The sequence below is a fragment of the Ailuropoda melanoleuca genome, chromosome 2 (assembly GCF_002007445.2).
Source record: "Ailuropoda melanoleuca isolate Jingjing chromosome 2, ASM200744v2, whole genome shotgun sequence".
Taxonomy (NCBI): domain Eukaryota; kingdom Metazoa; phylum Chordata; class Mammalia; order Carnivora; family Ursidae; genus Ailuropoda; species Ailuropoda melanoleuca.
This window is the reverse complement of record NC_048219.1, coordinates 46,981,828-47,003,710: the sequence shown is the minus strand read 5'-3', so window position 1 is coordinate 47,003,710 and position 21,883 is coordinate 46,981,828. Positions and strand designations below refer to the sequence as shown.

General features: G+C 38.4%; 2 protein-coding genes across 2 annotated transcripts in view; one reads left to right on the top strand and one right to left on the bottom strand.

Moving 5' to 3' along the window:
• The window catches only part of ERICH3 (glutamate rich 3), a 103,518-nt gene that overhangs the window by 29,399 nt on the left and 52,236 nt on the right, over positions 1–21,883 (top strand). The window contains 4 exon segments of the mRNA XM_019797165.2: positions 860–931; positions 2,776–2,904; positions 7,774–7,932; positions 12,223–12,441. Coding sequence (XP_019652724.2) covers positions 860–931; positions 2,776–2,904; positions 7,774–7,932; positions 12,223–12,441 — 579 coding nt within the window.
• Positions 13,658–14,104, bottom strand: LOC105236550 (60S ribosomal protein L26). The gene is given in 1 exon segment (XM_019797168.2): positions 13,658–14,104. A coding segment is annotated over 1 exon segment (447 nt).

Here is a 21,883-nt window from a genome sequence, read left to right as displayed (position 1 = left end):
TCCTCTCAGAGAGGACTGCTCTTGACATACTCACATTTCCTTTTAGTCTCTATTCATATTTATGTATTAATAAAAACATGCTATATTGTGAAAGGACAGGATCTTGTGAAAAATAAGTAAATGAATAAATAAAGAACAAAGAAACAGGAAGTTAGTGTCCAGTAGACCGAGCTTCAGATGACAGACAGTTCCACCACTGACCAGATGTGTGACGGGGGTAAGTTCAAGGTCCTCTGCCTCAGTTTCTGCACTGGTGGAATGAGACTGCTTTGCAATTAGCATTAAGAAGAGAAGACCCACAAGATGCCCCTTCCTGGCATGGGGGCAGCCACACAGTTTGAACTTGATCAATTAAATTGTATTTCTATGCAATTCCATATTTTACATTTTCCTGCATGACATGCATTTTCCATTTTTTAAAACAAAATCTTTATGAATCTTAAGGATTATATTGTATTCCATTACATGGATGTGCCCCAAAGTTAACCATTCTCTTTAAGGTTTATATTGCTCCTGAATTGTTGCTTTGAAGAAAAAATTCCCTTCAGATAGCATCTTTGTGTATAACACAGATATGTTTTCTTTTACTTCTGATTTCCTCCTCGGTTTAGAAACCAATGTATTGGTTAAAGGGTAGGGACACTTTTGACTGCTTTATGTTAGGAATCTGCTTTCCAAAGTGTTGTACCAATTTATAGTCACTCTTGCACTCTTATGCAGGTGATTCTTCTTCATCTCAGTGACAACGGTGGGGGGGAGGGTAAGTGGGAATACAGTAAGCTAGTGGGATTATTTTCTGCTAAAAAAAAACTTTGCTGTAATTGACATGATCCTCTCCTCTTCTTTCCCATATGCTTAGCGTTATCATCAGCTTGAAATTAAAAAAAAACTGGAGACCTTAGCTAAGAAGGAGCGAATTCAGAGATTTAAGGTAAAGAGCTACATAATTCTTGTACTTTATAATAATATTTTATGACTTTAAAAGTCAATAGTGCTGTTATTGAAGCTTTTTGAGGCACTTTGCTTTTGAGTAACTCACAGCTAAAGTCAGGTGTTCGTTTCACCACCATTGGCCACCATTATTTCCGAAGATCATGGCAAAATAGGAGCTTCTTCCGCAATTTTGTAAGGTACAAAGCTTTCAAAGGAAACATGGAAACACTCTATTCAAGTTTGAAATTTTGCTTTTGTCTTTTCTTGATTGATATGTGACAGAGGCCCAAGGATTTTTGTTTTGTGCCTTAAAAAGCTGAAAATAGTTGGTGATGTTGCCAATGTGCTGGAAAATGGCATTCTAAGAACTATCCAATGGCCCATTTTCATGCAAATGTGCCCCTTGAAAAGAGATGGTAGGAAAGACCTACCTCAGCAAACAAAAGCATAAGATTTAGACATTTNTTTTGTCTTTTCTTGATTGATATGTGACAGAGGCCCAAGGATTTTTGTTTTGTGCCTTAAAAAGCTGAAAATGGTGATGTTGCCAATGTGCTGGAAAATGGCATTCTAAGAACTATCCAATGGCCCATTTTCATGCAAACGTGCCCCTTGAAAAGAGATGGTAGGAAAGACCTACCTCAGCAAACAAAAGCGTAAGATTTAGACATTCNGACATTTTGTACAAGGCATTTTAAAATTCCTTGTTTTTATTTTTATTTTTATATTTGATATCCCTTCTTTGAAGTGAACTTAGGAAACATAAATTTGAATCAGGAGATGAGAGACTCGATTAAGCATGTCTGAAAAGTCTCAGTTTAGGTTGGCAGTTTTATTCAGTTTCTCGAGCCATTCAAATACACAGGTTATTCCTCATTTTCTGTGTCATCTTACAAATGTGGGGCCCAAGACACATTTCACAAACTGAGGAATATTTGCAAAGCTTCTGGAGAATAAGTTGCCACATAAGGCAGTAATTTTTCCCTCTTGCCTGATAGACTCAAATCTGTCTTTTTCATCATGGCCAAAAGATAGTCTTATTACAGAAGTGTTGTTAAATAACAGCAGATAGGACAGTTTTTCAAGATCAGAAAAGTTGGTGTGTAGAGATTTGTGGTTAATTCAACTTTGCCAATATTGTCCTACATCAAGGACTGAGTTATAGATTCTATAACTTACTGCTGAAACGTTGCTGGAGAAAAATGGTCCCTGGAAATAGTGAAGAACGCTGCCGAAAGCCATGTGGGATTCACTTTCACCCAGAGTGCCAGACAGGTGGACTAATAAGCACATGAACATGTTACAACATTGGCAGAAATTCCTGATAGACACTCCAGTTCCTCCCTATATGACTTTTATTCATAACAATTTTCACTTTATAGCTGCATTTGGTGAAAGACCTATGATTTAGGTTCCTTTTTATATAATATGCAACCCTTTTGCTTGGGGCATGATGTAATTATTTTTTTAAAGTAGAAAAGTAATAGTGTCTGGTAGTCGTTACTGACCGGAGCTGTGAGGAACATTGTGCTGCTTGTAGTGATCTACTTAAAGCAGATTCATAAATATTCTTGCTAAAAGCCAGGATACACTGTATCCATAGCTATTTCTTTGAGGACAGCTATTTCTTCCAACATAGAAATTCCCGATTCTCATTACCACACCCAAGGCCCCACTACAGCTGTGGAAACTTTCTGTCATGAGAGACCTCAGGAGGAACACTTTTGAAAGTAATGAGAAAGGACTTCTTCAGGCATATAGTATCTCTGTAACCTGTCAGGCGATAACCTAAGCTCGATTGCTAATTATGTATCCATTTGTTCAATCACTTTCTTATTCTAGGGAGAACCCACAAGATGGTCTATAGAAAATAACATGGCAATCCTGTCTCCCCACCCCCCAGTTGGCCCAAAGACTAACCGTGGCCATAGTGTCCTGGTCGATGAAGGACATTCCAGTCCAATAACACTGGTGAGTCATATTAAAAACTCTGTCATGGACCATTCTGACTAAATAATATGTAATTTCTAATTACTCTCAGAAGGAATTCTCTCTGAGTTCTTGTCTGTATAATTCTGTGAATCCTACTGAATGCCAGTGTGGTCTTGTATCTATTCAACTGTCTTTAGCGAACGTCCTACTTTCAATCAGTATCGCCCCTGTCAAATCCATTTGGCTTGTTACTGCTAGAGTAGTTTCCTTAAAGTGCAGATTACTTGTTACTTACATACCCGAATGCCTTCACTGGCTCTGTGACATTTTTAAAAAAACCTAGACTCTTTCACCTGACATTTAAGACCCTAGGCCAAATGACCTCAGTTTAGCCAACCCAATATTTCCCCTCATGATTACCCTTTACCACTCAACAATGCAGCAAGGTTGAACCACTAGTCGTTGTGTATATGTCCTATGTTTTGTGACCTCTGGATTTTGTCCTTGCTGTTCCCTCCACTCTCACCTTATCTGTCAAACTTATTTATGCACACAAACTCAATCATGTTGGGCCAGATACTTATATTTGTGTTTCTTTTATCTAAAGCATGGGCACGTACTCTAACATAAGCATAGTTAAATGTGCAGAGATTCTATTTAAAGAAATTGCACAAGCCGACATTTCATTCCAGTTTGATTCATTTATAATATAACTATGGGATTAATTTGAAGGAAGGTGAGGTAGCTTGGAACAATATAGGTACAGGAAAAGATTTGCAGAATATTTGCTGGAGGTTGATGGTTTAAGTTGTAAATGAATTGCTTGATCACATCTTTATTCTTGCTTTGCGTGGCCTAATATATTTCCTTGTTAGCATGAACATTTTTTTGGATTGCACAATATTTATAGAGAAATTGCAAAGCTTTCACAGATTGTTGAAGTAGGTTCATCTTGTATAGTGTTAAGCTCTGACATTTTTCAAAGGTAAATATGTTTTGACATTTCCCGAGGAACAGCTCAAGTTATGAAAAGCAACCGTTTTCCCTTTGTCGTTACCATATTTCCAAGCTTCATTTAAATGTATATGTACACAAATAATTCTTTTTTTGGATGGCAAATTCACTAGGCTCTCAAAAGCTTAACCTGGTTGAAACAAAGGAAACANGACATTTTTCAAAGGTAAATATGTTTTGACATTTCCCGAGGAACAGCTCAAGTTATGAAAAGCAACCGTTTTTCCCTTTGTCGTTACCATATTTCCAAGCTTCATTTAAATGTATACGTACACAAATAGTTCTTTTTTTGGATGGCAAATTCACTAGGCTCTCAAAAGCTTAACCTGGTTGAAACAAAGGAAACGATCAAGTGCTGTTTTCTATCTTCCCACCTGTTTCAGAGAGGAGAAACCCTTGAAAGGCTTTCTTTTCAATTTTCCAGCTGAACACCCTTAATAAGTAGTTTATGATACATCCAGGAGATCTTAATGTGGCAGGAGTGAGAAAGTAATTTAAAAATTACAGGAAACACTGACACCAGCACTTTAGAAGCCTTTCTGTCTGGTAAGCCGCACTTCCTCACTTGGCCACCCCCTGTGGTGCTTCTGCACGGTAAGGGATCCCTATGGTGATCTTGGAATCCTGGCTCCCATTTTACAGAAATACAAATCTTCCTTTTCATTCTCCCAGCCTGGATACATATCCTTTAAATTTGACTCCTGACCTCCAAGCGCCGTGGAGATGGAGAGAATAATCCTCTTGGGATATTGCCATTGATTTTTCTTTTAACTTTCTTGAATGAAGAAAGCAAGCATCCAGTGAATAGCTATTGCACTTGGTCACTAATTGAACCTAAACCGTCAGAGTAGCATATAGGCTTTTAGCTGCACCGTTCCCATTAAAACTGTGGAAAGCCATTCAACTCATTCTGCACAAGCTTGGAAAATTCACCCCCAGAGATCGTCTAGTAAGAATTAGAAATGCTCAGCTAAGCTGGGTAATCACCAGGTAGTCCATTTCAGTTCACATCTTGGTACAGTTTTGAAAATGTTAAGCTACAGTGCCATATTTATTCCAAGAAAATATATTACAAACAGTTTAAAATATAGCAAATTTAAGGTGGCTTCTGATGTGAACTACAACAGTTTGTAGCTCACAGCTGTTAGTTGAATGATGCAAATTCGTTTTTAGATATAAATGCAATCAGTTAAACATTTGACTGCCATATTCATCTAACTGAATGATATCTGTATGCAAATGTGGGGAATAAAATTAGAAGACAGAAGCCAATAGATCATGTTCTAGTTTATAGTAACCTGCTTTCTTGAATCCCTACATTAGATTTTCAATGTGTTTGTGTTCAGTTGAATTACTTGACAGGAAAGAGTCTTAGGCATATTTGTTTTACAGAGTTCAAAAGAATTCTTTTGGGTGATCTGATTCCCCTGTCCAGAAACCTCTAGTTTGATTTATCTTTGTGGGTTTTAAGACATTTTGTCTTTTGGCTCATGTAGTCTCATGTCCTGCTTTTTAAAATCAAATGTTGCCTTAGTCAAACCACTTGGCTCTCTGTGTTGGTCATAAAATAGGTGTGTGTGCAGAGACCCAAAATAACAATGACTTAAACATAAGGATGCCCTCCCCACACGACACACTTACGTGAATCTCCACTGGTGTGCTCATCTCTACTCTATGAAGTCATCAAAAGCTCAGACTCCGAATGTGTCATTAATCTGCCAAAATTTGTGTGTTGTCTTCATTTACATAAGCCAAGATGGCAGATCACCATGTGGATATTTCAGCCACAGGGAAGGGGGTAAGGGGAAAGTGACAACACACTTCTTCTAAAGGCATGATCTGGAGGTTTCATATATCACTTCTGCTCATATCTTATTGGCTGAAACTGAGGCGTATATCTGGACAGAGTTGCAAGAGATGCTGGGAAATACAGTCTTTATTTATGATAACCATGGTCCCTGATAAAAATTCTATTACTAGTGACGAGAGAAAAACAGATATTGGGGAATATTATTTTAGCTACCCTTCCCATGTCTGTCTCACAACTGGCTTTCTACCTACCTGGTTGTTCAAATTTATCATTCTTCTTCTCTGTTCATCCATTTTCTTCTCTTGCTCTTACATTTGAATAACATCTTCTGTGAAAACTTGAATTTTCCTAGTCTCATTGGTTTATGCCAAATAACATTTAGTTCTAAGTTCTGTTACGTCTTAGATATTCTGTTATTGTTGTTATTGTCTCTTTGGCAGTATTTGTGTAGTTTATTTGGCACTAATTGTGTTGCCATTAGATGTTAAAAATTACTTTTCAATTTTCTCATACTGCTTATAACTGGAATCCAATGAACGTTGACTTAACAAAATCAGACAGTTAGCAACATATGACATGCTTGTCAAGATGGCACTCAGACCAATTTTTGGTAGCAGGAGCTGCCCTATCATCATTTTTTTATGGATTTACACAGCACTTTTCCAGAGTTGAATATTTGTCGTTCACTGTTCTTGAGTCAGTGCATTAAGCCTTATTCATGAGTCATTTACATACCATCCTAACCCTCTTACCCAAATATACATGTATTATTCCTAACAGGCTTCCAACTTTTTTGTTTTAATAGAACAACAGGGCCAAAAGCCCTGTTTTGGGGGGCTTTTTTTTTTGTTTTTTTTCTTTTTGAAACATTGCTGATCTTTATACTAAACTTACAGTGTTCTGTCAGTGCCGCAGACAGCATTTCTAATGCTCCATACTGGTACTTTTGGTATTCTCCGCCGTACATTCTTGATTAGAAAATGCATCAGTCAGGGTCTCAGCAGGAAACAGATGGCTCACACAAATAGGGTAATTACGAAGAGTTTAATAAAGAAACTATTTACAAAGATGCCAGCAGGGTTAAGGAAAACCAACTGGGGATGTTAAGCATGTTGGGTCAGCACCCTGGGAAGCACAGCACCTAGGCCGGAGAGGGAGGGGGAAGGCCTGGGTACCAGCACCAGCAGGCAGTCCTTACAAGATAGGAGAGGAAGGCCTGACGCGAGCTGTGGATTCAGTAGAGGGACCCAGCTGGCCTTCACAGCCTTGGTGGGAAGGGTTCAGGAGAAATAAGACCTCAACCTCTTGCCTCTTGTCTTCTGCTCTCCTGCCAGTGCCTTTCATTGGCCAAGTCCAACTGGAGTCCAAAGATTAGTTGGTGTAGTCCATAAAGAGATGACTCCCAGATGGCAGAGCAGGGCTGAGAAGGCAGAGAAGAGCAAATGGAAAATATCCAGCCTGGAAAACATCTCCATTTTCACACAGTGTTTTCCAATTGCCAGTTACTATTTTTTCATTTTTACTTTCTTGGCATTTCAAGGGAGAAGATAAATAAATGGTAATGCATTATAGTTAAGCATCGCCTTTCCTCTTTTTGAATCATGTTGTCTGCTTTTACGTGAGCACCATTCTGGAGATGTAAAGGACTTACAGTAGTTTATGTTGAAAACATTTAAGCGGAAATGAGTCCATTCCGATCATATTGCTTTAGATTTCTAAAATAGGAACATTATTCAAGGTAATATTTGATTGAGCATAGCCGTTTTATGCACTGAATAAATTAGGTATTGTCAGCAAGTTTACAAAACGATTAAAATACAGGAACCTAACAGAGAAGAACATCTCCTTTGTCTAGAATACTCTATAATTGTGGCATTTAGTTATGTAGAGGACTTCCACGCCATATGTTTTAACAAATACTTTGGGTCATAAGGCTATGTATAATGGAAGGACGTAATTAAAGTTTAATCTGTTCAGTAAAAAGGCACCATTAATTACTCTAGGCAATTTGTTGGGTTATTAATTGGTTCTGGAAACATGTCAAGATACTAATTTAAATGGAATTTTTTCCCCTAATTGTCTAGACAGCCCCTCGACCATACACTGCCCCAGGAAATATGCAGCCTCCAATTCGATTAAAGCCTCTTCCCAGTAATCCTGCGGTAGGAACTGTTCCAAAGATAACTTCGGGGTCCAGATTGAAAACCTCATTGCTGGAAAATGAAGCTCCATTTCCCGTTGGGGTAAATGTTACTTCTTCAAGAAATATCTTTTTATTCTTCATTAGAATGCTCGATTATCACAGGTTTTAAGATGCAAGATTCAATTAATCTACTCAGTGAAATATATATTGTGCACTTACTAAGCATTTACTATGTACTTCTGTTTAATTATATCTTACTTTAACTGGAAGGCCCATGATTTCTATGCTATTTAGCAAAATGAGTAAGGAATAGATTTGTAATAATATAAGGTTATCTTTCATTAATTTGAATAGTCGTATGAAAAACAAAGAGAAACATCTTACAGCCGGATATGACTTCTATCAGAATAGACCCAGTGTTGACTGATTCTAAATTTTAAATGCATGAAACCTAGAAAATGAAACTTTCCAAGAATAGGCTTGCATTTGCATGCCGACTTACTTTACCATCAGTGTATGAAATTGCTTCAAGTTTGACTCTGGAGAAGGTTGGATATAGAAGAAAAAGAATGTCTCTCTTTAAAAAGTGGTGGATTAATCACACATAGGAGCTTGACTTTGCTCCTTTTCAAGGTTATGTCTCTGGTAATTTTAACTTATTTTAACAGAGCACCGGAGGGAAACATGGTAAATATAAAATACAAGTTACTCAAATAGGGACGAATAATTAGGACATTCAGTAATTAGGGAAGGTATCGTTTATATTTCTAACATGAGGAAGAGACATTTGCCAGCTTAAGAAAGAACCTGTGTCATGAGAACAATTGTCACTGTGTTCAAATGGGTGAATTTAGTTCCATTTCTTATTAGGAAACATAACATAAATGAAATTAAGGTATTTTTTCCTTTTTTTTGAAATTAAGATATTTTTATCTAGAACTGACATAACCTTGATACTAAGAAATTAATCTGGACAAATAAATGATTATGTTTCATAATAAAAGTATAATATAACTCTAAAAATAATAACTAATATTTTATCAATTTAAATGCTTTTCAGCTTATGAAGCACTTTTCACAAACCTTATTTTAGTAAATTTAATAGTAGTTTCCTAGAAAGCAGGAAAATTTAAACCAAGAGTGGTAGCACTTTGTCTAGGGAACAGTACTAAGTCTAGGAAGAAGCTTGTGGGGTCATAAGTCAATTAGGCTGACGCTCTAAGATCTGGTGTCCACATTGAAAGCCTAGAGATTTCCTGTTTCAGCTAGTGTCCAGGAACAGACAGGTCCTGAGAGATTGTCTCACGTTAACGAGAATAACACAGAACAAGCTCATTTGTCTCCCTGTAGTAAAGCAAAATCAGCAGCCAAATCACAATCAGGGGCCATTGATCCACCAGATATCAAATAACCAAAGCTGTAGAAGCAGCCCATCATCCCCTATAGACAGATCTACCTGAGAAGCCAGATCACGATGAGAAGGTTGCCTAGTGAGCACGGAATCAGAATGAGGGTATATAGAGGAATGGAATCAGGTTAAAATGGCTTGATGGACCTATCTCGTCTTAGGAATGGGCTTGCCAAAGGTACCAGAAAACTCAAAGGTCTTTGGCTAAATCCCTGTATCTTCCAGGGTTAACTTTGCAGTTACGACTAGAAATATTTAAAGTCCAATGGGTGGGATTTTGTCTCCGCCAGAGAGTGCTTGGATGGGTATGTTCCACATTTGCCAAGGTGATTTTATTATTCTTTCTAAGCTTCTATACTTTGATAGATGCTTCCCTGTTAGGTATGTAAATACTACTAATCAAGTAATATTCAAGTTCTGCTCACTAGGGAGGGATTTTTTTTTTCCCTTCCGCTGATTTTCCAATTCTGCTCTGAGCCATTGGATGGATTTATTAGCTAAATCTGCATAGGGCCTTTTATTTTCCTGTTCTCAAGTTTTGGGGTATGAGTGATTGAGGGATAGGCACTTAATGGTAGCTTACTTAGGCTGAAAGATTGAGATCAATTCCATGTTAATTTAAACTAGCTAAACTTACACTTTTCATTCAGTAATTATTTATTGGGCACTTACTATGGACTAGGTCCTGCTCTAGGCATTAGTGATATATCGATTATCAAGGCAGACAAAAGTCTCTAACTTATTGGAGCTTATACTGTAATGTACATAGACAAACTATACTGCCAGAAGACATGTAATTTTTCCATGGTATTGATGATGAAGATGATTTAATATAAAATCAGACAAAAATTTCTAAAGAATAGTAGCCTTCATGATTGCTGAGTATGTAGTGAGTACCCACTAAATTATTACTGCTTTCTTAAAAAGTAAAAGTTATGTATGTGGGAATTGTTAGAAGGGACAACAGACATAAGCAAGTTTCTAAGTATCAGGAGAGAAGGTCTTCAATTTAGGCAAAAGCAATTTGGTCAAAAACAGGGTGGTTAAGATGCAATTGAGTAAAAATCATGACTTAGTTGAAAATGACTATCTTTACAATGAGAATTTCTCATATACTATTGATAAGTGTAGACATTAATGTATCTATTTGTGAAGGCAATGTGGGAGTATCCACTCAAGCATTTTTAAATATAAGAATTTATTTCGGGAATATACATATATGTGAAAAGGAATAGATTCAAGAGTACTTGGTATTATAATATTTGTAATAGTCAACAATTTAAGGCACCTAACAACTTAATAGAATGTTGTTTTAAAAATAGTTTATTGAAGTATGTTAAACAAACAAACAAAAAAAGGTACTTATTTTTACCAGCATAGAAAGATGTCCAAGATACTGTGGGCTAAAAAAGCAAGGTAAGGAATGGCATGTTAATTTTTTTAAAAATTTATTAAACCATTTCCAAGTAAGGCACACAATTGACTGATAATTACTTAGAGAAAATAATTTGTAAAAATCTCCAAATCCCCAAAGTTCTGGATTCCTAGATTTTATTGTTCTTATTATTTTCACTTAATTTATATTTGTTATTACAATATTGATGCACACCATCACAGAAAAATTGGAAAATGTAAGAAAAGAAAAAACAAGAACATAAATAGCACCTGCAATATCGCCTATTTTAATAATTCTAAATTCATTGGTGAATATCTGTTTAAATCCCTTTATGTTCACATAAGTATTTTCAATCAAAATATGGCCCATACATGCCTTTATTTATCCTTTTACTTATTTAGCAGTGAGAGATGTTTGGAGAATGACTCCCCTTTCTTAACAATAACTTTTCACTATATTTAAGTATCTCAAAAAATTAATTGGCTGAAAAAAACCATACCAAATAAACTGGTATAAAATGGGTAAAAGTGATTAAAGATGCCTTAAAGTTTGGAAAACAACCTCAGATGCACAAAATGACCAGTTTATTTATTTGAAAACTCAAAGACTCAAATATATTTGAAAAATGTAATATGATTATGTAATATGGTACTTTTTTTATTTTTTATTAATACAGAGATACAGTTTTTCAAATAACACAAAGATACAGAAGATGGAAAATGATATCTCCCAATGATCCAAATCCCCAAATGCAACCCTTAATTTAAAGTCTTCCAGCCATCCCTGATTTTATCAAAATCCACATACAAATTCATTTAAAAGAAACTATGATCACATCACATGGACCCCTTATTGTCAGGATGAGTAGATTCCTACTATGCTTTTTGAAGCCTGATGAGAATCTATTACCAAGACAAAAAAAAGTTAAATATTCTCCTATTGATGGACTTGATGGCTCAACTGAATTTGGGGTGTGTGTGTGTGTGTGTGTGTGTGTATGTGTGTGTGTATCGTTTTACACATTTACATCAACATATTGTGCAGTTATCTTGGTAGGATTTATTCCTACAAGTTGAATTTCTAGGAGAAAATGTACTGAATAGAGTCTTTGGGTCAGAGTTTGCATTTGGTTCCATGCTATTATATTATCAAGGAATATTATAAACCCTGCATGGGTGAAATCAATGTGAAAAAAGTACTAACACCCCATTGTTAAGTAGACTATCCAACCCTGCCTCAAAGTACAATACTTCCAACTCCTTGATTTTAAATTGTTAAATTGTACTAGGGCCCCATCGATTTAATGGATTACTGAGGAAAAATCCCAAGTACTGTAAAAGTGCCATCACTGTGTATTTGGCATAAAAATGTACTTCAGTAAGGTTAGAACGTCATGAAAATTTAACTTACTGTGGATACTAGAAAATGCCGTTTTTCGATTTAAAAAATGAAGTGTTTTGAGTTTGCCTATTTATGTCAGTTGTATTTACATGCAACGTAAATCATGCAGTCTTGTCTTTAATTCTGGGTTGCATTGGTCACTACTTCCATTTTGCTGGTGGTTATGTCGTGAAATGTGATTACAGGGCAAGAAGGCAGTGATGAAGTTCAAGAACTCCATGGACAATTCACAGGCAATGAATCGCTACCAACTTCCAAACATTAACAATTACATGATGCCGATTCCTCCTCCACCTACCCCCCCCAGTGGAAGAATCGCAAGGGAAAACAGGCTTGAATCATGGAGAAGGAGAAGATTTCGTCCAACCACTGCTCCAAATGGCTTAGATCCTCTCTTTACCAGGGTAAATGTGGAATCAAGTTTTCTTTTATTAACTTAGCATAGATTACATTGCACTATTAAATTTCTAGATGTGCAGTACAAATGAATCCAGTGAAATCAAATGCAGAATGCCTCGTAAAAATAAATATAGTAATTTTATAAATGTAATTGTAAGCTTGGATGAATCTGAAATCAAATATTTGAGTAGCTCAGTTCAGTAACTGGTTTAGCACAATTAATAAAAAGTCCACTAAATCTTGTGGTCAAATTTAGTTTGTACTCTGCCCATTTCTAAATTATGTATTTCCTTCAGTTTGCCCATTCAATCGCATGTTGACAGAAGTATTTTAACATTTAATTTGTGAAAATTCAGGGGCTTCAGTATACCCCAAAACATAATATGCCATATAAAATATCTTATTAAAGCTTCCTCTTAATGATTCTTAGAAAATTACTGTATAATACTTAGAAAATATTTTCTTTCAATGTTCTTTGAAAATATTGCAGCTTGTTGTACTCATTTTCTCAAAATGCCAAAGAAAATAGTCCTATGGCCAGTTAGACTTTATATAGATACAGGCTGGTACAAAGGCAGAAGATCTCTTAGCTTTGACTATGTAAATATACAACTAATAGCAATTAGATGTAACTTCTGTGATCATTATCGGAGAGCGAGGTCTGCATTTGACTGATTGAGAATCAGGGAGTGAAAAACAGACCAGGGAGCAGACTGAATGCTGGTTCTTGTAAATGCACCTCGCTCTGACCTGCCTTACTTACCCCATGTCCATATCTCAGCCCCAGGAGCTATCCTCATCAAGGACCTGTCTTCCGTGCGCTTGCTCAAATTTTCCCCTTTCAAATCCATTTTCACTGGTTTTCTTCCTTTGTTGTGGTTTCAGACAAAACACTGTATCCCTCATGTCTGAGGCCCACTTCCACCCTGTGTCCTTGATTTTATCTTTTTCCACTGCCTGTCATTCTCCTCTTTGATTTGGATTTTCCTCCTTCCTGTAATATTCATGGCTGTCTCTCAGCATCCCCAGGCTTTGCACAAAGTGACGGGATCCTCCCTTCACAGGCTCTAGCCGTGGACTCATCTTCTCTTACTGCGAAGTTCTCCAAAGCGTAGTTGACTGTGGCTTCGTCTAACAAACATCCCTGGGCAACTCAACTTACAGTGGCAAAGGTTTCTTTCTTTTTAACAGTTTTTATTTAAAATCGTATATAAGATTACTTTATTCCTGCATCTCCTCAATCTTTCTTCCTTCTATTTATCCTCTTTCCTTTCCTACTTGGCGAGATTTGGCTTTATGTTCAAGGATCTTTCTGCGGTCTTTGTCCTTTTTCAGTCTAGTGATGACCACCTTGCGAGGCTGAATGCCCGCGTGGACGGTTGTGCCATCTGCCTTCTCTCACTGCACTCCCCCCGTGTAGATGGCGTATTCCTCCGTATAGATGGCATATTCCTCTGTGTCAACCTGGATGACTTTGCTGGTTTGCTGAGCTTTGTAGTGTCCTCACACAACCCCTTTTCAGATGGGCATGAATCCGGTGCTGTAGTTCTGTCTCAGCTCTTTGGAAGGAGGGGAAGACGTGATCTTCCTGCTAATGTGGGAAGGTGCCTTGATGTGCCGTGTCCGGTTCTTGCTCGGGTCAGAAGTCACATGGGGATTGAGCTTCATTTTGGCCAGGTGCTTCGGCAGTGGCTGCAAAGGGAAGAGCAAGGTTTATTGCTTGTTCACATTATCATGTGGTGGGTCAGCTGCAATTCTGGGACCCAGACTGGAGGAACAGACCCTGCCTGGGGCCTCTTGCCCTCATGAACAACAGAACCATAGAATGTTTTTAAGATTCCACTCAGCTGTGAAACATGTCACGTATACCTGAATTCCATTGCCAAAGCATGACAGCAATGGAAAAGTAAGTAGCATCCTCTCACAGAGTGGGGCAGTGAGTATTTGGAACAGTGATGCAATCTACCACATCTACCAACTTACTTCTGAACTCTACAAGCCAGCAAACACGTGCTCTTGAAGGATGTGGCCTCTACATAGTGAAAACACGGGTTCCTTATCTTATTCACATGCTGGCAGCATTAGACTTTCTGATGTTCAAGTATAGTACTGGGATATGCTCTACCCAGTCATACTTTAAAAAAAAAAAAAGGCTTACNTTAAGATTCCACTCAGCTGTGAAACATGTCACGTATACCTGAATTCCATTGCCAAAGCATGACAGCAATGGAAAAGTAAGTAGCATCCTCTCACAGAGTGGGGCAGTGAGTATTTGGAACAGTGATGCAATCTACCACATCTACCAACTTACTTCTGAACTCTACAAGCCAGCAAACACGTGCTCTTGAAGGATGTGGCCTCTACATAGTGAAAACACGGGTTCCTTATCTTATTCACATGCTGGCAGCATTAGACTTTCTGATGTTCAAGTATAGTACTGGGATATGCTCTACCCAGTCATACTTTAAAAAAAAAAAAAGGCTTACTGCATCGGACTCCCCGCTTAGTGGGGAGACTGCTTCTCCCTCTCCCTCTGCCTGCTGCTCCCCCCTACTGGAGCTCTCTCACTGTCAAATAAATAAAAATTTAAAAATCTTTAAAAAAAGGTTTAAATCTCTCCTAAACCATAAGAACATGTTAAATCTGTATGTGCAGGGCGCCTGGGTGGCTCAGTCAGTTAAGCGTCTGCCTTCGGCTCAGGTCATGATCTCAGGGTCATGGGATCGAGCCCCAGTTGGGCTCCCTGCTCAGTGGGGAGTCTGCTTCTCCCTCTGCCCACCCTCCACCCCACTTGCTTGTGCTCTCTCTCTCTCGAATAAATAAATAAAATCTTTTAAAAAATCTATATGTGCAAGTTAAGTAACAGTAATCAAGCAAACAGCCGTGTACACATGATTATTTCTTAACGAAGTCGAGCACTGCTGCGTATCCTGAGCCCCCATTTCCTGCCTCATCACATCTCTTACTTCTTCCCAGAGCAACCATCCTACTGACTTCTGTGTTAACTGAGTCCTGTTTTTCTTTGAAGCTCTATCATTGATATACATAAAACTTCAGAAATAACTTCCAATCTAGCATTGTAATGAAAGAACAATATTTACAGGAGAAATAAGCTGAATGGAACCTTTGGGTCAGAGTCTGAGTTTGGTTCCTGACAATTTTAGGAGCCTCTTCTGGAGAAGTCAGAGAGTGTTTCCTAGGAAAATGAGGCTCACCAGGATCAGGGCATCAGGTCAGGTCCAAGTGTGGACAAGTGTGGCCACGGGATGCCCCGCAGGAATATGGTCAGGGGAATGGGCTTCCATAGCTGGGCACAGAGGAGAGAACAGTGACTTCTCCAGCCCGTGGTCATGATGAGTGCAGCACAGGTAGGCACGGGAGCCAGCTTCCCCTGAGCATTCAGCACCGAGGTTAGCAACACAGCATGGTGTCAGCCAGCACAGCCCTTAGCATGTCTGTCGTTTTGAGTCAGAAGGTTTAAGCCTGACTTGGTCTTTTGTTTCATTTCGTTTCCAAACTTCTATTCTATTTGGGGAATGATAGAACTACTATCCTAATGCTCTGATACTCTTATCTTTTCTCTCCTATTTTCTGTTTCTTTGTCTTTTTGTTCTGCTTGCTGGAGATTTCTTCAGTTTTATCTTCCACACATTCTACTGAGTTTTTTCTTCTGGTGCCTATTTTACATTCTAAGAACTTCCTTTGTGTTCACTGAATGTTACTTTGCAAAAGCATCTTGCTCTGTAGGATTTTGATTCTTTGGTATTTGTGGAGACTTCTTTGTGGGCTAATAGATGTTCAGTTTTTGTAAAGAAAATGAGTCTCTTAATGTTGGGAGTGGAGTTGTATAAATGCCCAATAGATAAGAAACGTTAATTATGTCATTCCTGTTTTCACATGCTTAGCATTCTTGTTTATCTGCTTTCTCAGTTCCTGAGTTCTAGAGATAATTCATTCTCTGTAATCGTAGATCTGCCCATTTCTCTTTGTAATTATGTCAAATTCTGCTTTATAAATGTTGAGACTCCCCGGTTGTGTGCTTTCAGATTTAGGATTCCTCTATCTTACTGGTGAAGTGATTCTTTATGATTAAAAAAAATGATCCTCTTTATCACGTTTCTTTTGGCTTTAAAATCTCCTTTGTCCCACAGTACTAATTTTCTTTAGATTAGTATTTAAAATATAGTATTTAATAACATATATATTATATATATTTTTTATTTTCAGCCTTTTAATATCTTTGAATTTAAGTTTTAGCCCTTAAATGTATTTATGTAGCATGTAATTTACACATTAAATTCACTCATTTTATGACTACCATCCTCAAAGCATCCTCCAAATACTCTTAAAAGGAAAAAAAAAAGAGGGGAAAGGCAGAGAGATGTGGCTTGCTGGTGACCTACCACCTGTTCCTCTAGGAATGTGTAGAACACAGTCCCAGTCTTCTGTGTTCTATGCTCTAGGGGATGATTCATGGAGCCAAACGACAAGGTGTGTTAGATCTTACAGCCCCGCAAGTTGCTGCTGTGCATGTTGCCTTGTTTCCTTTTGTTCTAAGATGAGCAGAGCTTTTATACAGCTTTTACAGGATCCATGAGACTACTTCGAGTTTGCTCTGAGGTTTACCTCCACATCTCCAGATATTTATGTCCTCACACCATATTGCTGCTCACCTACTCTATACAGCAGCCTATTAAAATGGCAGTGGTCCCATAAATAGTATTTATTAATGTGAAAATATAGGCTTTCAAGTAAGAACTTACTTAATCATTATGGTTATTTAGTTAAACCAAAACAAAACAAAGTTGGTTTTTATTTTTTATGTGTTTTGTGTAATTGAGCTTCTCCAGGCATGAACTAGTCTGGGCTTTCTCTATATCTGGTCCAGGCCCCCTCCCCACCTCTTAGACCTCCCATGAGCCTTGTGCAATTACTGGTGCCTGACTGGGGGGTTCTACTGCTCCTCAAATTTGACATGGTTAAGCCAGCTTCTCCATTCAATTGCCTTGTATCTTATAAAGCACGACCTTTCCCCCCCAAAATCTCAAAATCTAGGCTCAAAATCTAGTTTTCCTTCTGTCTGCATCACACTCAGTTAATTGCTAAGTCTTCCAGATAAAAATGTCCAATAGATGTATAATACAAGCCACATATGCAACTTTACTTTTCCAATAACTACATAAAAAATGTAAAAAAGAAACATGTGAAAGTAATTTTATTAACATACTTTGTTTAATCAAGTGTATTCAACATACTATCATTTCAACATGTAATCAGTGTGAGTTTTAATGAGTATCGTGCAATTTTTTTCATACTACGTCTTTGAAATTCAGTAAGCATTTTATATTTATGGCACATCTCATTCAAATGAGCCCCCTTTCAAATGCCCCACAGCCAAATGGGGTAAGTGGTTGCTGGCTCAGACTGCACAACAGTAGCACCTGGACAATGGCTCATGTGTCTGATAATCCTTTTCCATTCTCAGTGCCATATCCCCGGGTCAGGGGCTTGCTACCTAAGTCTTCACAGGGCTGGCTCAGTCATCTATGGGCTTACGTTCTGTCTTTAAATCAACAAATAGCTCAATTTAGCTTTTATTGATTATGGCAAGCACTGTTCTAGGTACTGAGGTCACCAAGATGAGTAAAGCCAAATCCTTATTCTCAGAAGGATTGCAGTTTAGCCAGGGAGACCAAAATATCGACAATTAAGCCTGACCCATTGTGGTGAGTACAATCATAGTGGTATAAATAAAGCACAATGAGAACGCAGAGGAAGGAAATGCTAGCTTTGAGGAGATTGAAGAGTGCTTCGGAGAGAAGATGGCATTTGAATTGGGCTTTGAAAGATGAAGTAGGAAGTTAGCAGATAGAATCAGGGAGCAGAGGGTCAAAGGCAGGAAGGGGAACAAGAGCAAGCAAAGTGAATCTCAGTATTGACAGATTCTATGTAATGAAATTAAATGAAGCTTGAGAGAAGAGCTCCCAACATGCTCCTCCCCTGCTTAAGACCTTCTCCAGCTCCTTTCCTAATGAAAGCAGGTATAGTCTTCTGCCTGGATCGTTTCAAATGTAGCTTTTATTATTATTCAGGTATGCTGAGACCTAGAGAGGATTACCATTGAAAAGACAGTTTGTCACTTAAAATTCCCAAAAGGAGGGACATGCCATGTATATTAGGCAGGGTTCCATCCAGAATTATGTTTGACTGCATCTGGGCTTTGTGGCCCAGCTAAGTTGGTAGATAAAATCATCCATCACACGTTGTCACATGGGGCCACACAAGGCAGCACCAGGGTTGGCCAGGAGACTGGAGGGACGGGAGGCAAACATGGGCAGGAGCCTTTGTTGTGGTTTCTGAGAGAAGGAACAGGAAAGACAGGGTAAGCAGGCTTTGGACTGAACAGTATGAGTAATTTGGCGGGTTTTGGGGTGTGGAGGCTGTCCCTGACTTGTCTGCTGCCTGGTCCAGGGGTGCTTGGGGCAGGGGAACATTGGCCGCAAGTTTAAGAGCCAGATAGCCAAGGTAGGGCGAGGGTGGATGTGAGCTCCCGTTTGGTTAGTTTGTCCATGAAAAGCACTCTCCTAGACAAGTTCATTTACCGTCTCTAGGAATTAGTTATTCTTGGGAGTGGTAGTGTCCCCAGGGTCAGTGAGGCCCCAGGTGTCAAAATATCAGAATACAAAGACGTGCTTAGACACTGGCGTTCAAGGGCTTTCAGATTTTGAGTCCTTTCCAACTTTCCACTCCCATCCAAGCCAAACTGAACTACTCCCTGGACCCTCAGCTGGTTGATCCACCACTTCGCCCCTCTGATCTGTGCTTTTTTCTATTATTACTTTCAGTAGGACATTCACTCACTTTTAAATCATCTATATATTTTTTCTTATTCAATTACCTTTGTTGGCTTTTAATATAATAAAATGTTTATATTCAATGTTGACAACGATTCTACTTTCTATTTAGTGGACCTTCAGCACGTGCTGGGAGTTTTGCTCAGTGTGTTACATACATTAACTCAATGACACAATAAACTCAAGAAGGAGATAAATAATTTCTTCATATTAAAGATGAGGAAACTGAGCCAAGTGAGATTAAATCATTTGGCCAAGGTCACATAACTAGTTAGTGAGAGACTAAGTATACACGATCAGTAGACACTTAGAGCCTGCATTCGTCATCCTCAAACCCAAAGTATATGGAATTTATTATAAGCCTGTTTCTCTCAAATCTTTTAAGATATTAATCGCAATCGGTCGGGTGTTTCCTCAGTGCGGAGATGTTCTTTCTCTATGAACTGCCTGTGAGTGCCTGAGATAGAAGGATGTTATGGAACCCACCTTTCCCAGCGTCTGTCAAAGGCTTTATGTTCTATAGTGATTTCTGTACATTGTAATAGGATCCCTTCTCTTCCTCTCTTCAAAAGGATTTTCTTACTAATGCCCTTTACTCTGTTTTGTTTAGTATCAATACTCATGTACTTTTATTAGTTCTTACTTCTACTCTCAGATTATGAAGCTTGTTGAGGGCAGGCATTTGATTTTACTTACATTTAGTCAAAATGTTTATTAGTACTGTGTTCATAAACAGGTATTATTTTATTATTCATACAAAAAATTAAACTCTTAATTATACTATTTAGTTCATGTAAATATTATGGAAATAAATTATGCCTTTCAGACATAGATCCCTTTTCTTCAAGCACAAAAAGAGCCTAACAAATGTTAGTTTTGCTAAAGAGATTGCACATTTCTTTTGTATGACTTTATTTTTAAAACATTTTTTAAAAAATTTCCATTTTAGTCAATGTATTATCTTGGTATTTTTCACTCTTAGTTTTCCTCACCAGTAGACTCGGATTTGAGAATGAAAAAGGAAAGCATCAGCATGATTTTAATACAGGGTAATTCAACATCGCTCTTATAGGCTTGATTTATTTCAGGCACTTTCCTTTCAACAATGTTTTTGCTTGAAATTAACATTGCAGATTGGTATCTATGTTACTAGAAAGGACTTTAAAAATGGTTTAAATGTCAATTCAGCAGTCAAAATATCTTAGCAGCTGGCCTTGCAGAATTAAACAATAGAAGAGAGAAAGAACCAAAGATGCTTCCAGGGGGTCTGCAGCAGGCGGAGTTTAAGGGCAGACCTCGGCAGCTTTTCAGACCTTACCAAAAGCAAAATGCAGCTGGATAATTTCTACCTCTTAGCAGACTTATTGAATTTATTCTGCTGAGGGAGATGAGGAAGGGAAGGCTCATGTGTCCACTCAGCATCCTCAAAACCTGGAGCTCCGATACCTCCAGGGGGATGGAAGCATTGGGGGACATGCCAGGAGTAAGCACGAGACACAGGTTACACGGTGGTAAGAAAAATGGGCAAGAGGAGAGTGACAAGAGGAAGCATAGGAAAAGCAAAGGAGGGAGGAGCAGAGAACAAGGAAAGACCAGCGTGAAAAAGAAGAGAAAGAGAGGAACCAAATCAATCTACTGAGAAGTTTCTATTACAACCAGCTGCTTCCTAAAGCCTTAGGATGCCAGCACCGGAGCGCTCTTCCTCTGGCTCATTTCGGAATTTTCTCCCCCTGAGGCCTGAAGCAGAGTCAACACGGGGACTGCCTGCTGCTCCTGATACAAGCTTTTAATCAATCTTTGTCAAAGGTGTTGCTTAACAGGACACTGTGAATCAGTTTTCATGTTGTGGTACCTATCGAGTGCCTATAAATGCAGAAAGCTTCGGATGTTGGGCGGGGTCAACTTACTGTAGATTTTGTCTTTCAGCAAAGGACAGAACGTGGAATCCCTACTTGTTCCATGTCTATGTCCAGTCAGATCAATGTTTATTAGGCCTTTGCTAGGTGTCAGCATTGGCAAGACACCGGGGGCATAAAGCTCAGTAAGACATCCTTATCTACTGAGAATGAGAAGAGTACAAGGGAATAGTTTCAAGGCCATGTGACTTAATAGAGTTCTATGGGTCCGGAGACTAAAAACACGTGAGTCGTGTTTGGGCCACTCCAGTTAGTGCAGCTGCTGGACCTTTAAATGTATCAAAAGAAATTGCAAATAGTTGAGAGAGAGGAGGAGTTGAAAACATAAGACATTTTTTGTTATTTGAGGAATGTTGAACCTTATCCCACGGCTATTGGGGATTGTTGGAGGACTTTAAGCAAGAAAGTCACATGATCTGTTTAATGTTAGTAGTTCACTCTAATATGCAGGAGGAAGGAGATTTGGGGAGATACCAGGCTAGAAGTGGGGAGGCCAGGTAGTAGAGTGACTATGCATCCCAGCTTTCCTGGAACAGTTCAAATTTGTAGGGTTTTTTTCTAGTGTAATTATTAATAATACCTCTTTCACTGCGTCTCCCAGTTTGGATGATAAATTCTGTGGCTGCCCTAGTAACTAGAGATTTATTGCAGGGGTCTAGGTAAGACTCCATGATGCC